The sequence below is a fragment of the Gouania willdenowi genome, chromosome 8, assembly GCF_900634775.1.
Source record: "Gouania willdenowi chromosome 8, fGouWil2.1, whole genome shotgun sequence".
NCBI classification, from domain to species: Eukaryota; Metazoa; Chordata; class Actinopteri; order Blenniiformes; family Gobiesocidae; genus Gouania; species Gouania willdenowi.
The window spans coordinates 31,139,848-31,157,287 of record NC_041051.1 but is presented as its reverse complement, the minus strand read 5'-3'; the positions used below and the strand labels follow the sequence as shown (position 1 = coordinate 31,157,287).

Genomic DNA, 17,440 nt, shown 5'->3' with positions numbered 1-17,440 from the left:
CATTTTGTTTACTTTTGCAAGTTTGTATATTTTTTTGTTATTTTTTTGTGTGTTTGCTATTATTTCTCTGTGTTTTTTTGTTTTTTAGTGTGTTTTTTTGTTGTTATTTTATGTAATTTTGTGTGTTCTGTGTGTTATTTTTGTATTTTTGCTGTTGTTTGGTCATTTTGTGTGTTTTTGTAGTAATTTTATATGTTTACCTTGAGGCCTCCAGGCCTTAACTTAACTGCTTCATGTTTCTGAGGGTTTGATGCAAGAAGCAACAACATGTCCTCAAATTGGTCATTTCTTATTATTCGGAGGCTCAAATAAACCTATTTTCAGCCTCATGGTTGAACTAATTTGAGCGTTGCTGCTTTTACTTGTTTGTAAAACTGACAGTGAGTCTCTCTGGAACTGAAAACAGAGTTCATGGAAGTGTGAAATGCTCCATGTGAGGCATGAAAAGACTTTCAACACCAGCTGCTTACTGCGGTCAGTGAGTGAGCTTAAATAGTATTGTATTCTGACCCTGGGGTGTGTTTAGGAGCACTCCATTAGACGCACAGGACCTCTCGGGTTGCTTCATTACATGATAGGGCCGAGGGTTGAATGGTTGTACGATAAGGGGCCAGGAATCTTGTGTATGGAGAGCTGCTGAGACGCTTTCCAGGGAATGTCCAGAAAATTACTGGAAAGTTGTCTTTAAATAAATCATGAAATTGAAATCATTTGGAAAATCAATGACTAACTTGATTTTATTCAGTGACGTGCAGTCAAAGTAGGCAAGGTAGGCAGTGCCTACCCAAGGGTGAATTGATATTTTGATTATTTGTTTTAATTATAATATAATTGTAAATTATTTATTTTTCCATTTCCAATAGCCTACAGTACCTATATGTTTGAAAGTGTCTATTTCCTGGTACGACAGAGACACTGCACAGTCTCACTCCGCTGTAAGGCAGGAGGAGGAGCCAGGAGGAGGCCACACCCTCTTCCAAAAGCACATTGTTGCTTTCTGCTCTTTTTTCTTTTTTTTTTTCCCACTTGTCTGCACATACTGTCAAAGGTCAACTCTACAAGAAGTGCAATCATTATGAGACAGCAATGCATGTTTTGTTATTGCAATGAAATAAATTCATTCATTTTATTGCATAATTGTGACCATCACCAGCCCTCCCTAAGGAAGGGAAAGAAACATTTTATTATAGGGAGGATATAAAAAGGGAGAGCAGAGTTACACCTAAAGTGGAGGGGGAGGGGGAAGGGAGCAGGGAGGTGAGACTCAAGGCAGGAAATAGAAAGGATGGGGAAGAATGAGTGGTAGTACCTAAAGCAGGTATTTGGGATCAACGTGTCTAAAGTTAAGCCCAGTACGAGTTTTATCCCACATCCCAAGGTGTGCCAGTGCATCGTAGACCAGTATATGTGCAAAAACCGCTACTGCAAACCCAGGAACTGCCCCGGGCCCATAGCGTATTTTTACATGTTTGTACATGCGCAGTCAGTTTACGTAAAAAGGCAGCTCTCTATGCTGCCTTTGGACGTAACCATGCTATGCTAAATGCTATACTTAAGTTCACAGTGCATTAGTGAATTGATATCACATGACCGCTGCTGCTACATTCTCTAGCTAGTGGGCGGAATAACACTACAGGCAGGATGACAGCGCTAGAGATGATAGAGAAACTTTCTTTTGAAGAAAAACAACAGCTTTTAAAAGATGGAGACAAACACCTGAGTTAACAGACCTTCAGCTAAGGTAAGGTCAGAACATTGTTTGTATTTTCTACAGTGAATGGAACAAAAGGAAGGACTGGTTTGGTGGATGCTCCTCACTGAGGCTGTTCTGAGTTGTTGTTGTTGTCATTTTCTCTGTGTTTCTGTGTTTCCAACACAAACAACAGATGTGCTGCCGTTTCATGAGATATATCTTGTTGGGAGAGTATGGAGACTATATTAAATAATTGTTTATGTTTCTTTTATGGCGTTTAGATGTTGATTTTGTTAGATGGCTAAATGCTTGTTCATGTGGATCTTGTTGGGTTTTTTTCTTTGTTATTATGAATGTTATATTTTGATAAGTCATTGAGATGACTTTGTTGGAAATTGCGCTTCACAAATAAAATTTAATTGAATTGAATTAACACTTCCAAGCAGAAACATGTGGAATTGTCATGGTATTCTAGTTTATTGTTTTATTCATTTTATATTACCAACAAAATAGATAATAATGGTGTGTATGATTCATCCTTATATTGTATCTGATCAGTGGTATACTATATCAGTATCGTGTCGAACAACGTGAAAACAACAACACATGCAAAATGACTCCCAAGAAACACGAAACTACACAAAACAACAACTAAAATGCACAAGAGCCCACACAACTGTGTGTGTTCTTTTCAGCACGGTGAAAGTGGCCCAGATTTACAACGTGAAAATGACAGGGCAGGAACAGTCCCTCCATGTTGCTGCAATGCAAAATAAACCCAGTAAGTGATCCTAAATTATGGGATGTCAGAAGTGGGGTGGGGGGGGGGGGGATTTATGTGTGACACGCTGCTGCAGAGCAGGGATCCGTTTCATGTCTACTTTTCACATCGTGCATTAAAGCACGCGTCAATGCTCAAAACTAATTAACAACAAATGTGTTTGGAGTTAAATTACGTTCAGTATTAAATGAAAGTCGTTTTCCATGTCAAAGGATATAAATTACAATACAAGCAGGCAAAGATTAAATCACTGTGGCACCGCGGTGAAGGACTAGATAAACATGGTGGATTCAGGAAGTCAGAGACTCCAACTGAGCTGTGGTGTCTGGTCCTTAATGAGGGGACAAATAGGCTGTGTTTGTAACTCAGAGTAAGGACAGATTTATTCTCCACAGTGAACCGCAACAGAGCGACAAGACAAATCAAAACAAGACAAGCTAAGGCAAGGTGAGAAAAAATAAGACAATAGAAAAGAAGAGGACATAAGATAAGGCAGGACAAGATAAGATAAGGTGAAACAAGACAAGACAACATGGGATGAGACAAGACAACAAAAGAGAAGAGAACATAAGGCAACGCAAGATTAGGCGAGACAAGACAAGCTAAAGCAAGGTGAGACAAGTTGGGAAAAGACGAGACAAGCAAAAGCAAGCCAAGATAAGACAAGGTGATTAAAGACAAGACCAGACAAGGCAAGAAGAGACAAAACAAATATAGGACAAGCTAAGGCGAGGCAAAACAGACAGGAAAACAAGACAGGGAAAGACAGTTAGACAGGGCAACACAAAACCAGACAAGGTGATTAAAGACAAGACCAGACAATGTGAGGACAGACTAAACAAAAACAAGGCAAGACGAGACGAGGCGAGATGAGAAATGATGAGACAAGCTGAGGCGATTGAAAACAAAATGAGACAAGGTGCGCTAAGGTAAGATTTCCATTTATTTCTCTAATGGTGGATCTTTATTTTGGGGTCTTTGAGTTCAAACTCTGCGTAGCCCTCGAACTGACAACGCTACGGAGCGGTGTCCTGTCCTCTCTGACACAGTCCACCAAACACTGGTTCGCTGACGGGGAACCATCGCGTGTGATTCCCCTCCATGTTTCCATGTGAGCTGCAGATGAACTCATAGATCACGCTCCTCATCCTCAGATGTCAAAGTGCTGAGTCAGCACAAATCACAGGAGAGCGATTGGTTAGCGACGCTGATGGTGGATCCATCGAAGCTGTCGGCAGATCTCCTTACAAACAGATGAGTGTGTGTGTGTGTGTGTGTGTGTGTGTGTGTGTGTGTGTGTGTGTGTGTGTGTGTGTGTGTGCGTGCGTGCGTGCGTGCGTGCGTGCGTGAGTGTGTGTGTGTGTGTGTGTGTGTGTGTGTGTGTGTGTGTGTGTGTGTGTGTGTGTGTGTGTGTGTGTGTGTGTGTGTGTGTGTGTGTGTGTGTGTGTGCGTGCGTGCGTGCGTGCGTGCGTGCGTGCGTGCGTGCGTGCGTGCGTGCGTGCGTGCGTGCGTGCGTGCGTGCGTGTGTGAGTGTGTGTCTCCACTACTGAGCGGCGCACAGTGTTGAACTTTGATACTACAGGGCCTGGCCTCTTTTCTGAGAAGGACACACACACACACACACACACACAGATTTGTGGACTTTGTGTCTCTCAGAGGAAACATGTGACATAATATCTCCAACACTGGACCAACCCACTGTGTTTTTTTACTGTTGTACACCAACTTTGGTCCTGGAGGGCCCCAGTCCTGCATGTTTCAGACGTTCAATCACAGCTGATCACACAGGGTTTCTGCAGAGCTGCATGATGACATCATCGATAGATTCAGGGAGACGTCTTAAACATGCAGGACAGCAGCTCTCCAGGACCAGACGTGAGCTGTGGGGGGGTGGGGGCCACAAAACTAATAATAATTTTGTTATGTTTAAGTAATAACAAAAACATTTTTCTTTCATTTTGTGTTTGAATCATTTTGTATAATTTTTGTGGGTTTTTAGATTGTTTTGTGTATTTTGTCATCAAAGTTTTTGCATTTTTGGAGTAATTTTGTGTATTTTTGTCATGTTTTTTTAAGGGTTTTTTTCGTCTTTTATGTATTTTTATCAGACTTTGTACGTTTTTGGAGTCATTCCATGTATTTCTATTTGATTGTGTGTGTTTGAGTCATTTTGTTAATTCGTGTTTTTTTGTGTGTGTATTTTTATTACACAGTTCGTTTTTGGAGGCATTTTTTGTGTTTTGTTTTCATTTTATGTGTTTTTGGAATTATTTTGTGTAAATTTGTTGCTGCCTTTTTTTGGTTTTTGGAGTCTTTTGTGTATTTTTATCACACTTTGTGCATTTTTTGTGTTTTGTTGTAATTTTATGTGTTTTTGGAGTCATTTTGTGTATTTTTGTTGTGGGTTTTTTGTGTATTTTTGTTGTGGGTTTTTTGTGTATTTTTATCAGACTTGTGCGTTTTTGGAGTCATTCCATGTATTTCTCTTTCATTTTGTGTGTTTGAGTCATTTTGTAAATTGATTTTTGAGGATTTTTCCTCACACAGTGCATTTTTGGAGGTATTTTTTTGTGGTTTTGTTTTCATTTTATGTGTTTTTGGAATGATTTAGTGTATTTTTGTTGTAGCCTTTTGGAGTTTTTGGAGCCTTTTGTTTGTTTTTATCAGACTGTGTGTTTTTGGAGGCATTTTTGTGGTTTTCTTTTAATTGTATATGTTTTTTGAGTCATTTGATGTACTTTTGTGTAATTTAATGTCATTTCTGTTTCTGACTGAGGTTTTATACACTGAACAAAGTGTGTGTTTGTGTGTAGTTTGACGCTGGTTGTGTAGCGGCAGCAGCAGCTGCTCTAATCCATCTTCAAGCTGTATTAAAAGGGCTTAAAGCGCTGAATGGAGGCTTTCCTGTTCTATTGAGTCACAATGGTTTGATGGTGTCTCTGGTTTCCCTCATTTAGCAGAGACAACAACGCATTCATACCTGTTGTATTGTCACCTATTCATTGGCTTTATGTTCAATATGTTTAGAATATTGTTTAGCAAACATCTTACACGTGACTTCTACGCCCAATTGTTTTGAATTAGGCTTTTATTTTGAAAATTGTCCGAGTTTATGCTGCCGAGGTCAAACCAGCAACAACACAGAGGTTCTCAACCAGTGGGTCAGGACCCAAAAGTGGGTTGTGGACAAAAAAAAAAGTTAAAAAAAGAGTTTTTTAGTATCTAAACACTGATAACACGAATGTTTCTCACATGAGTTTGTGGATGAAGATATCAAAAAATAAGAATATATAACACAAAACATGTTTTACTCGCACCTAATAATTCAATCACAAATAGATTTGCAAATGCAAAAACGTCATTTACAAATGAATGCAATATTGTTTATGCCAATAAGAAACGTACCTATCGAACAAACACAGCATGTTCTAAACATGCAAAGAAACATGTTTGCAAATGTCCTTCAAGTACAAAACAGGACTGTTTTTTCTTTTTTTTGGTTTTGTTTTTTTGGTTTTTAGAAAGTTTACTGGCATTTGTGTTGATCTGCAAAATTTGTGCCAAAAGACAAGTCACAGTTTCTCAATGTTGTAGAGTTGCTTTTTGTTCTTGAAGGATATTTCTTGTAATTGAAGAAATGTTTCTTTATCTATGTGGAAAACATGGTGTATTTGTTTGATAGGTACATATCTTATTTGCAAACCACAACAACTTTATTTGTTCATTTGGTGTGAGTAAAAAAAATGTGTGTTTGTTCAGGTTTTGGCATGATTGTGGAATGAAAATGTTAAACCTTAAACCTTAGCAGCTCATTTGTGTCCTAATTAGTTTATATGACGCTCTGTTGGTCAGTTTTAAGTGTTTGAAATGCTAAATAAATCTCTGTTTTGATAGCTGTGTTAGCATAGGCTAAATACCTGAGCTAACGTCAGTGACCTCAATGAAAACTATGTCAACTGGCCATTGTGCAGCCCCCAAAGTGAACGCACAAAATGACAAAAAAAAATAAAATAAAAAATACACAAAAAACAAAAACATTATTACACTAAAATATACCAAAAATACATTACAGAAATATACATTAAAAGACACGAGAAAACAGGAAATACTCCAGAAACACACAAAACTACTACAAAAACTTACAAAGCTGCAACAATAATACAGAAAATGGCACAAAACGACAACAAAAATACACAAAATGACTCAAAAAACAGAAAATGAAAAAACTAGACAAGAAAAAAAAAAAACACAAAATGATTCCAGAAACCCACAATACTACAAACACAACAGAATTACACAAAATTGACTCCAAAAAAATAAATTATTTTAATACGAAACATTTAATAACTGCATATTTGTACGCCATAGATTGAATTGTAATTGTTTTTTCAAATCAATTTGTCAAGCCAATTACAATTACTACATCAATTATCAGAACTCAATAAATATTCTCAACAGCAAAATTTTTTCAAAATTAAAAATGACCCCAACCCTGATTTTAGCTCATGCTAAATAGTAGAGTGGAGGAGGCATTTGATTGGCTGCTAAGAGGGTCGAGTGCTTTGAGCTGTGGCTCCATCTAGTGGTCAGTGGTGATAATTCCTCATTAAAACAAGTCATTTCTTTCAGTTGCTTTTATTCAAACATAAAAGTACTTAATGGAACATTTTTTTTCTCCATTTTCAAATTATTTTTTTTCTTCTCAAATTGTCTCCATTTCTTCTCCTCATACAGTCACTTTCTCATTCATTCAGTCTTTAACGGAAAATGAGCAAAAAAAAAAACAAACCTCAAACGCCATCGTTTTCCAAACCCTGGTTTGGGTTTACATTCACTCCATCAGTCAGTCATTCATTGGCAAAGTTAAAAACAGGCGTGTTATGACCAGCTCACATTATTCTGAAAAGCCAGACGCTTCCTGTTCAGTCGACCATCAGACAAGCTGTTGGTCGTTTCACACATCGAGTGAGAACTCGATAAAGTAGGAGGAGCTTTGAGGACTTTATTTTTTAATGATCGATATCAACACTGACTGAACGTCGTGGATTTGTTTTGGATTTCAGCTTTAAAGACTTTTAGAAAAATAAAAAATAAAATATGATTCATTAGGAACTAAAACTTTAGACTTTTTTTTTTAACTTAAAAAAATGTTTAAAAAAATGTAGGAAATTAAACAAATAATGAAATGACTAAAATATTTGTTTAAAAATGTAAAAAAAAAATAAAAAGTCTGAACCAAAAACATACAAAATAAAACAAAAATAAGCCTTAAATCACTTTGATTTTAGCGTCAGTGGTTTCCACGTTTGTGACTTTATAAAAAATATCCAAATTAAAACACAAATACATAGTTTGAGTATTTAAGGTTGAACCAGTTATTTTAATGGTTTTGTGAAACATTCTCCATAAGCTTCAGTGTCGTCACTCGACGTGTAAAACGACCACAGTTTGATTCTTAGATGTAGTGATGAGGGAAATAACTTGAGGCCCATAGTGTGTGTGTGTGTGTGTGTGTGTGTGTGTGTGTGTGTGTGTGTAGTGTGTGTGTGTAGTGTGGAGATCGTTAGTGTTCACACAACCTCGTCTTTCCTCAAAGCATGTGCCGTTAATTTTGGTTAGTGCGAGACAAAACGTTGCGTCCCTCCGTCACTTCCTGTCGCTTGGTGCCACTTCCTGTCGCTCAGTGTTTGAGGGAGAAGTCTCCGGTGTTGAGGCGAGGTCGAGGCAGAGCTCCAAACATTTCCGTTCCGTCCGTGGCTCCGGGAGCAAGAAGCGCCTTCATGCTCGCTGCGATGTGATCCAGGTCTGCACATCCCACCTGAGAACACACACACACACCAAATATTACTCCAAAAGCACAAAACAACGACACACAAAATAAAAGTAGCCTACTGTGTCAATCATATTTCAAACAGTTTTTATTATTATGATTATGATCTCACCCGCTCTCCACTGTTAGCGTCTCCCTGAGCGGATCTGTTCCCTCTGCAGCTCCACACAGGCACAGATACGGGCAGCGAGCGGGCCAGGGCCATGTGGTGGGCGTGGCGAGACGAGAAGGCGGAGTGACCCATGGCCATGCCCCGTGTCGGGGGTGGAGCTTCCTCACTCAGTGAGCCTAAACAAGAAAGACAAAACAAATGAATAAACAGGACACATGAAGCACAGCAGCTCCCAAAGATCCACCGTTTTTAACTGGATTATACAGGTCGCTGTGTGGTACAGCTAACTAACACTTTTTAGCTAACGTAAATACTTTTTAGCTAACTTTAACAATTTTTAGCCAACTAACTATTTTTAACCAACTTTGACACTTCTAAGCTAACTTTAACACTTTTTAGCCAAATTTAACACTTTTTAGATCATTTTGACTCTTTTTTTAGCCAACGTAACGCTTTTTAGCCAACATGAACTCGTTTTAGCTAACGTAAACACTTTTATAGCCAACGTAAACACTGAGCTAATTTTAACTCTTTTTAGCCAACTTCAATACTTTTTAGAGACCCAAACAGAGTGGAAACACATCTTACCATCAGTACTCTCCTCCTCCCCGTCGGACTCAAAGAACGGTTCACAGTCTCGAGAAAGTGAGTCTTCATCCATGGAGAAAACTCCTGAAGCAGAACAGGCACAGTGAGAACATGCAACCTTCCCTCAAACCTCTAAACCAACAGTGTTGATGTTGCAGCCTTAAACAGCCTGAATCCCCTCCCCCGGTGGTACAGAGTGGTATTACACAGCCTGACGAGCAGGGCTGAGATAAATTGGAATTCATAGGAAATTAATATTGAGTCATTTAGTGGGATCAATGCCATTCATCCACATGTTCTGTAGATTCAGAAAAGGACTTTAGGCTTTTTTGTCACAGTTTCTTTGTTCGCTAACAACTAGATTAAAAAGCTTAGAGACCGCTTTGTTTAAGTACACTTACTATTTTTATACACTTTTTGAAGAAAAATAAATAAATCATCGTCTCCAAGAGCTTTACATGTTTCTACGTCATCCTTTCAGTGGTTTTCATTCCTCTCGAGCGGAAAAGTCAAACGTTCCTCACCAGCACTTTCGTTCCCATAAGGTCTTCTCTCGTCCATGTCGTCCTCCTCTTCCTCCTCTTCTTCTTCCTCATCCTCGCACTCTTCCTCCAATTCCACAATCCCGGCCCTCTGTCGACCTCGCTCCGCCTCCAGCACGCCCTTTTCCCGCTCCTGCTCTGCGTTCCCGTTCACGCCGGGCCCGCTCGCCGCTCCGGAGCTGTAGATGGACGGGTAGCTCTGGGAGTAGAGTCTGCTGTTGGGACTGACTCCGCCCACACCTCCATCACCTGGAAAACTCTGGAGAGACAATGTTACTGATGAGGAAAACCACACGACACAACTTCCCAGTCTGTTTAATTTAAATCTGGAACAAAGTGGAGAGCACAGCTCATTTATTTATGACGCTTTAAACAGTAAACGCATAAAATGACTTAAAGAAAAACATTTAGAAATGACGGAAAAAACACACTAGAGAACCAAAGCACGCAAAACTTTTTTTTTTTTTAAATGCACAAAAATGACTGTAAAAACCCACCTTACAGAACAGAAATATGCAAGACAACAAATATAGGGGTGTAACGATTTGTTTTAGCAACGATTCGCTGTTGCCAATTTATTATCATTGGTTAATTTAGAACGATTAGATCTGAAATGATTCAGTGACTTTTTAGCCAAAGTAATAATTCAACCAGTGTGAGTGAAATAAATCCCTGAATAATGATAGATTCCTGATGTTTCTTGTAAAGGAATCGTCTATGAATTAATAATGGATGTAAACAAACAGCTAAACAACATTTAATGACAAATGTGTTCACATTTAATTTGAATAAAGTCCAACCAACACTTCAGTTTAACAGGACGTTAACTTTTCAGCTCTCATTTTCAATATGTATTAGGTTTATCAGACTCTTCTGTTGGTTTTTTATACATAAAAATAATGAAGTGCAGCCAAGATCTGTTCAGGTTAAATGAGTAGTTATTAAACCTGAGCATTTTGCTTTAACTTGATGGATGTCATGATGCTTCTGCAGAGCTAATGCTAACAAGCTACATGTGCTGCTGCAGTGAACGTTGTCACAAGGATCTGATGGTGGACGATGGACACATTGAGCGACTACTTCAAAACATCTCCGTCTGTGTTAAAGTCAAAATGTCTCCACACACTGGACCCAAAGGTGGTTCCATCAAATTCTCGTTCTCCGACTTCTCCATTTTGTCGACAGAGTCGGTCGTAACGTCTTCATTATTAAAAGTGCTTTTAAAACACATCCACGTAAAGTCTTCTGTGCTTAAATCCAATGCATTATTACCTTTAGAAAATAATTTTAGATCAATCAATGTCATCCAGAAGGGCAACTTGTTGAGCACAGATCAATGTAGGGGGATCGTAGGAATATAAACTGATTAATCGATCTAATAGATGAATCGTTACACCCTTAGCGCTTCCTGATGGAGACTTTAAATAAATCATGTGGTGTGTTTTAGGATTCCTCAGAGGAGGCGCACTCACCGTGTGATGGGCGGAGTCAGAGGTCAAGTCAACCCTCAGCTTGGCTCCACCCTCAGCGTGGCGCATGTGCCTCTGGGCGGTTAGCATGGTGGTGGAGTGCAACACGCCAATGTCGTCCACGTAGCGACGAGCCGACTCAGCCAGAAACCCTTGGCCCCACACGCTGTAGGAGAACTCGCAGTCCCTGGGAAAGGCCCCGCCCCCGCCACTTTCCCTCTTCTTCGCCGCTTCGCCCTCGCCGCCCGACGACCGGAACTTCTTACAGGCCGTCAGGATGGCCAGGTCACAGCCCGACTTCTGGCAGTAAGCCTCTGCGGCGGAAAGCAGCGTCAGCCAGCTCTCCTTGTGGTTGTCGGGGATGTCGGGCTCAGTGGACTGGGTGATGGAGGCCATAATGGGGCCTGATACTGGTTACAGTGGTTGGCTTTGAAATGAAGCACCTGGGGCCAATGAGGGGATTTTATTCCAATCTGCTGATGGTCGAATCTGGATCCGTGTGTGTGTGTGTGTGTGTTCCTTTTTAGCGCCTGTGGTTCCTGATGGGGATTGATTGTTGTCGCTTAAATAAAAACACGAGAGGCACTTTGAAGATATGATGAACTGGGTGCTGGCCTGACACACTGGTGAGCACGGGGAGAGAAAATATGTTGCCAAGTTGCTGGTGATACCTGAAGAAAGCAGACATCAAAGGGATGTTGTTAGCGGTTACCTCTGAAAGGCAAACACAATTCTGCCTTTGAACCAATCAGATTTCAATACAACGTGAAATTTCTGGAATTATGAAGTGGAAGTCAAGGACACAGCAAAGCGATAAGCAGAGGCCTCTGAAGAAGACTGGCAGTTGACAGTCGAAACATGTCAGGAAATTTAAGAATATTTTCTGAAAAACAGTTGTTCGTCTTCTTTTTGAATAATATGTTAAAGCTTCATTTATTCAATGTGACCTGGCTGGAATTATGACGTGAAAGTCAAGGAAATATCAAAGCCATCAGCAGACGCCTCTGAAAAAGCCTGGCAGTTGACAGTCAAAACATGTCAGGAGATCAAAGTAAATTCCCTGAAAAATCAGTTGTCTGAATAAATGAAACTTTAACATATTATACAAAATCAAGACAAAAAGAACTTGCTGGAGTTATAGGCAGAAGTTAAGGAAACATCAAAGCAATCGGCAGACGCCTGTGAAGAAGACTGGCAGTTGACAGTTGAGAGATGTCAGGAGATCAAATTAACGTAAAAACCTTAACATAATATTCAAGAAGAAGACAAAATAAATTTGCTGGAATTACTACGCAGAAGTCAAGGACACATCAAAGAGATCAGCAGAGGCCGCCGAAGAAGACTGGCAGTTGACAGTCAAAACATATCAGGAGATCAAGGTAAATTCCCTGAAAAATCAGTTGTCTGAATTAATGAAATGTCAACATATTATACAAAAAGAATTTGCTGGAATGCCTACGCAGAAGTTAAGGACACATCAAAGCGATCAGCAGACGCTGCTGAAGAAGAAAGGCAAGTGACACTCAAAACATGTCAGGAGATCAAAGTAAGTCTCCTGAATGAATGAAACCTTAGCATATTATTTAAAAAGAAGTTTCTGGAATTATTACACGGAAGTCAAGGACACATCAAAGCAATCAGCAGACACCGCTAAAGAAGACTGGCAGTTGACAGTCAAAAGAACAAAGTAACCTAAAAACCTTAATATATTATTCAAATATAATACAAAAAGAACTTGCAGGAATAATTTAATATAGTGAACTTTTATCATCCTACAGTGTTGTTTCTGTTGGTTCTAAAGCTCTGGTTCCATTTAAGGTGCAACATGTTTATCAACCTGGAGCTGTATTATGAGCCCAGCACGTGCTGTTTGCAGATTTTATTTTTAATGCACGCGCTCAGGTGAGCCCACCTTTGCTAAGGGCTGTGACGTCACCAGGGTTCGGTGTTCCGGTCCAAAGCCTGGAGGACTGTCACTGTTTGTTACCTGCAGAGCAGCTGCTGCAGTCTCTTCTTCTGCTGCTGTTGTTTATACTGCTACATTCACCTCCATTTCACAGCGTCCACGCGCACAAACACGGACACTTTTAACGCGCAGCGGTGATCAAAGTGCTCCACCTACCTGTTCGCCTTCTTTACGTCCCGTTTCCAGATGTTTATCGAGCTTTAACCTGATTTATTCCCACGGACCGTGTCCTCCCCAACGGTTTCTCTCCCCTTGCTAAGGCTCAACACCAGCGACTTGCAACATGTCAGCCTCTTATATGGGCTGTTCCGGCGAAGCACTTCAAAATAAAAGCCTCTTTTTTTTTTTTTTTTTTTTTTTTTAAACCCTGCCGCTTATTCAAAGGTTAACAAGTAAACCACACATTTACAGTATCAATATTTAATACAAACTGTAAATCCTCCAAAGGGAACTAACTTTTAAGACACTGATGTTCGACTTAATTAAAATCTCAGGAACTTCAGGACCTTGAGCTGCTTCTCTGAAGCTTTATTCATCAGTGACAATGTTTATTAAATCATATTACAGTGCGTTATACATGTATATTCTGTGTTACAGTGTTTATTACAAGTATATTGTGTATTCAAATGTTTATTACATGTATATTAGGTATTACAGTGTTTTTTACATCATGTTTCAGCACGTTATGCATGTATATTCTCTGTTACAGTGTTTATTACAAGTATATTATGTATTAAAATGTTTATTACATCATATTACAGTGTTTAATACAAGTATATGTATTAGTGTTTATTGTATGATATTACGTATTCATTTTTATCACATGTATATTATATATGACAGTGTTTTTATTACATGAATGTTATGTATTACAGTGTATACTGTGTATAGCTTGTGTATTATAGTTTATATTTGTATTATAGTGTGTATTACGTATATATAGTGTATTATGGTGTGTTACATGTATATTGTTTACTATGGTGTGTATTACATGTATATACCATGGTATGATAGACATGTATATTGTGTATTGCAGTGTGTACATATGTTATGTATGACAGTGTTGGTCATGTGTATATTTAGTAATACATATTACGTCTTTTTGTTCACCTTGTATGTGTGTTTTAAGAGTTATTTTGTGTGGGGCTTTTTAATTTTGTGTTTTCTTTGTGATTTTCTTGTCATTTTGTATGTTTGGAGTCATTTTATGAATATTTATTTGTTTTAGTCATTTTTTGTAGTCATTTTTTATGTTATTTTATGTCATTTTCTCAAACTTTCTGTCATTTTTATTGTTTTTTGTTTTCATTTTGCGATTTTGTTTCTCTTTAGTGTAGTTTTGTACGTCTGAAGTACGTCTGAAGTAATTTTTGTGTTCATTTTGTGTGTTTTTGAAGTAATTTTCTGTCATTTTTTCTATTTTCATTATACTTTTGTATTACTGGAGTTTTATTATTTCTGTATATTTGTTGTCTTTTTATTTATATGTGTTGACCTTTTGTGTGTTTAAATTGTTGTCCTTCTTTCATTTTGACTATTTGTTTTGGGGGGCCACACTAAAACAGACAGAGGGCCGCATATGGGCCCACGACCCACCAGTTTCCTTCACTAATGTGTGGCTTTTAGTTTGTGTTGACTTCCATACATTTTGCTCTTTCTATTAATCCATCTGCATGGTCCTGCATGCGTCCGACTTTCATAGAGAAAAATCAGGAAACCAATCAATTATTTTGATTTATTTCCAGTTTGTTCTGGAACAATCTAATCTAAGTTCAGTTTAAGGTTCAGCTGATACGCCGCCAATAAACCGATCGCTAAGCTGTCGCATGGTATTAGTAGTTTGTTAAGCCGTGTGGAGTCACCCGAACAATCAAAAGTGTGAATAATAGTGCGATAATGTTTCCTATATAGTCTGGTGCAGTATCTCATTGTGGCCATTTCTGTTGCCAAAATTGATTTGTATTGCTTTTTTTTGGGCTTAGTTGGGGTTCAAATGAGCCAGAAATGTTGGGGTTCTATTTATTTTTCCAGCCTGTATTTTGGTTTATGAGAAATGTCCTGACTCCTGGCATATCTTAAGGTGATAATGGAGTTTCAGCCATCTTGAAAATCCAAGATTTCCCAATATTTCTGGCTTATTTGAGCCCTAAATTAGTTTTTAAAAAATCAATTTTGGCAAGAACATATTTCTGACATACCACACCAGACTAATAGTAGCTTTAATCCTACTTACCGTACATTTCTACAATTACAAATTAAGCTTTTAAAAGCTAACGCCAGCTCAGGATTTATCCATCATAGACAATTACTAATGGTTTATCAGATTAAACGTAATGCATCACATCATAGCCGACCAATCAGATTAAACGTAATGCACGGCACCAAAACAGCATTAAATGGAGGTTATTTTATAAATGTAGCTATACATAGAGCCTGATAATTATTTTATTTTGAATTGAATTTATTGGTAAAAAGAATTATGTTCTGATTGTCAGGGCCGGCATTCTCGACAGGCAACACAGGCGGCCGACGAGGGCGCCATCTGTTGGTGTTGCGCAAACTTGCACCCCCCCTCCCATTTTTAAAATTACAATTTAAAAAGGTATAATAAACGTCAAACACTCCCTTTACAATCACTGTACATGTTTTCTCTTAATTTAATATTAATATTAAAATCTTTAACTATCCCTGCTAATCTTCTGCACATATTCATATTTATTTTATTTTAATTCTTGTTCTATTCTATATTAAACAAACAGGAAACTAGAAATGTCCTTGTACCGACACTTTTATATCTTATTTTAACTTTTGATTGCACTGTTTTTGGATTTTGTTCCCTCGATACATTTGCACTATACCTGTAGGTGTTATATTGTGTTATAGTGCATTATTTCTAAATTTTAAAATAGTTTGGAGTTTTTTTCAATGGTACTGTATGTTGTGTCGCAGAATTACATTGTTTTGTTTTGATTGCCAATTGTGCAAGATTTGGTCTCTTCCATTTTAGGTTTATACATGAGATGTTTACTTTGTGCAAAGGAACCGTATCAAGATTTATTACCAACAATAAACGTGGGGGGGGTGAAAGTAACTATTACATTGATTACTATTTATTTGAGCTACTTTTTATTTGTACTTCAGTATTTTGTGTAGGAGTTACTCATACTTGTACTTGAGTACAATTTCAATCTAGTAACAGTACTTCTACTTGTTTTATCAGTACTATTTACACCTCTGGTGATAAGTGAGTCATTGAGTGCAAAGATGCAACATCTATTTTCATTGAGCGGAGGAAAATGTGTGTGTTAAGTAAATGTTTGCCCAACACGAGCACACGCGCACACACACACACACACACGCACGCACGCACGCGCACACACACACACACACACACACACACACACACACACACACACACACACACACACACACACAGCTGTGATGCAATAGTGAGCTCTTTAGCCTCACATCATCACCTCCTAACCTGGAAACTGAGTTAAAGTGTTTAAGAGTAACATTAGATTATCTTTAAAATCAGTTTCACTCACATAAAAAAAGACTTACTTTTTGTCACAATGTGGGTCTTTGGAAGTCTATCGTGTATTATAATTTGTATATTCTTTCTTGTATTTCCCACTTTTGTCTCCACACAGGTGAAGCTCATCTCCTTCATTGCTTTCCTGCACTGTTTAAGGAGTGCGTTTTCACAGTGTGGCTGCTGATAAATTATCGTTGCTGCCTTTGAGCTCCTGAATCATTTCTTCTTTTTGTTCCTTTGTACATTGCTGGAATTTTGAGTTGTCATTAAAAATGCATTTATAATTTATCTGTTTGTAGGATTACGTCAACCGTACCCTTTTGACAAAATTCTAACCAAAGATTTGACCTTACACCATGGAAGATGCCATACAATTTTGGAGGAGATCAGGATCAATATACCGACTCTTGATCAGTTTGAAAAAACAAAAAAAATTCCTTATTTCTCATTATTTGCAAAATTTAAAAAATTCATACCTCGGTTTGTATTTGACCGATCTTTTTGAAATTTGACTCCGTTATGTCGGGTTGGTTCCTCAATTACACCATCGTGTTTCATCCGGATCAGATCCAAATTGCAGATTTTATCACAATTTGAATTTTTAAAAAAATGGGGTTGCCCATGCATTTGGACCTACTGTATGGTTATTAACCATACAAACATTTGCGTCGCCGGCGACATATCCAGGTATACGCACATGAAATTTACCATAACTCTGTTAAAACTCCCCCTATTGGAAAATTCCAACTGTTTCTGAGAGCGAAGATGTTGCGCTTATCTGACAATCTACAAACGTTACAGTAATCACGTTCCGTCGTTCAGAGAAAGCCTGCGAAGAAATCGCTTTGGCTTTTTTTTTTTTTTTTAAATTGTGAATAGTTTTATACATTCTAGTTTTTATATATTTGTTGAAAATTCTGG

General features: G+C 38.3%; 1 protein-coding gene across 1 annotated transcript; it reads right to left on the bottom strand.

The window, feature by feature from the left end:
• Nucleotides 1-7,093: 7,093 nt before the first annotated feature.
• akt1s1 (AKT1 substrate 1 (proline-rich)) lies at nt 7,094-13,284 on the bottom strand. Its single transcript, XM_028456237.1, has 6 exons — nt 13,138-13,284; nt 11,019-11,686; nt 9,529-9,805; nt 9,005-9,088; nt 8,417-8,592; nt 7,094-8,292 (listed from the first exon to the last, which is right to left on the bottom strand). The coding sequence occupies exons 2-6, from the start codon at nt 11,409-11,411 to the stop codon at nt 8,155-8,157; spliced, it is 1,068 nt and encodes a 355-aa protein (XP_028312038.1). The 5' UTR covers nt 11,412-11,686; nt 13,138-13,284; the 3' UTR covers nt 7,094-8,154.
• Between the last annotated feature and the right edge of the window lie 4,156 nt (nt 13,285-17,440).

Bases quoted from the DNA above. Each gene is read 5' to 3' on its own strand.
- akt1s1 (XM_028456237.1), bottom strand. From the start codon at position 11,411: ATGGCCTCCATCACCCAGTCCACTGAGCCCGACATCCCCGACAACCAC. The intron at 9,089-9,528 runs GTGAGGAACGTT...GTTCTGCTTCAG, and splicing joins TTATGGGAACGAAAGTGCTG to GAGTTTTCTCCATGGATGAA. The intron at 8,293-8,416 runs GTGAGATCATAA...GTGTGTTCTCAG, and splicing joins ACGCTAACAGTGGAGAGCGG to GTGGGATGTGCAGACCTGGA.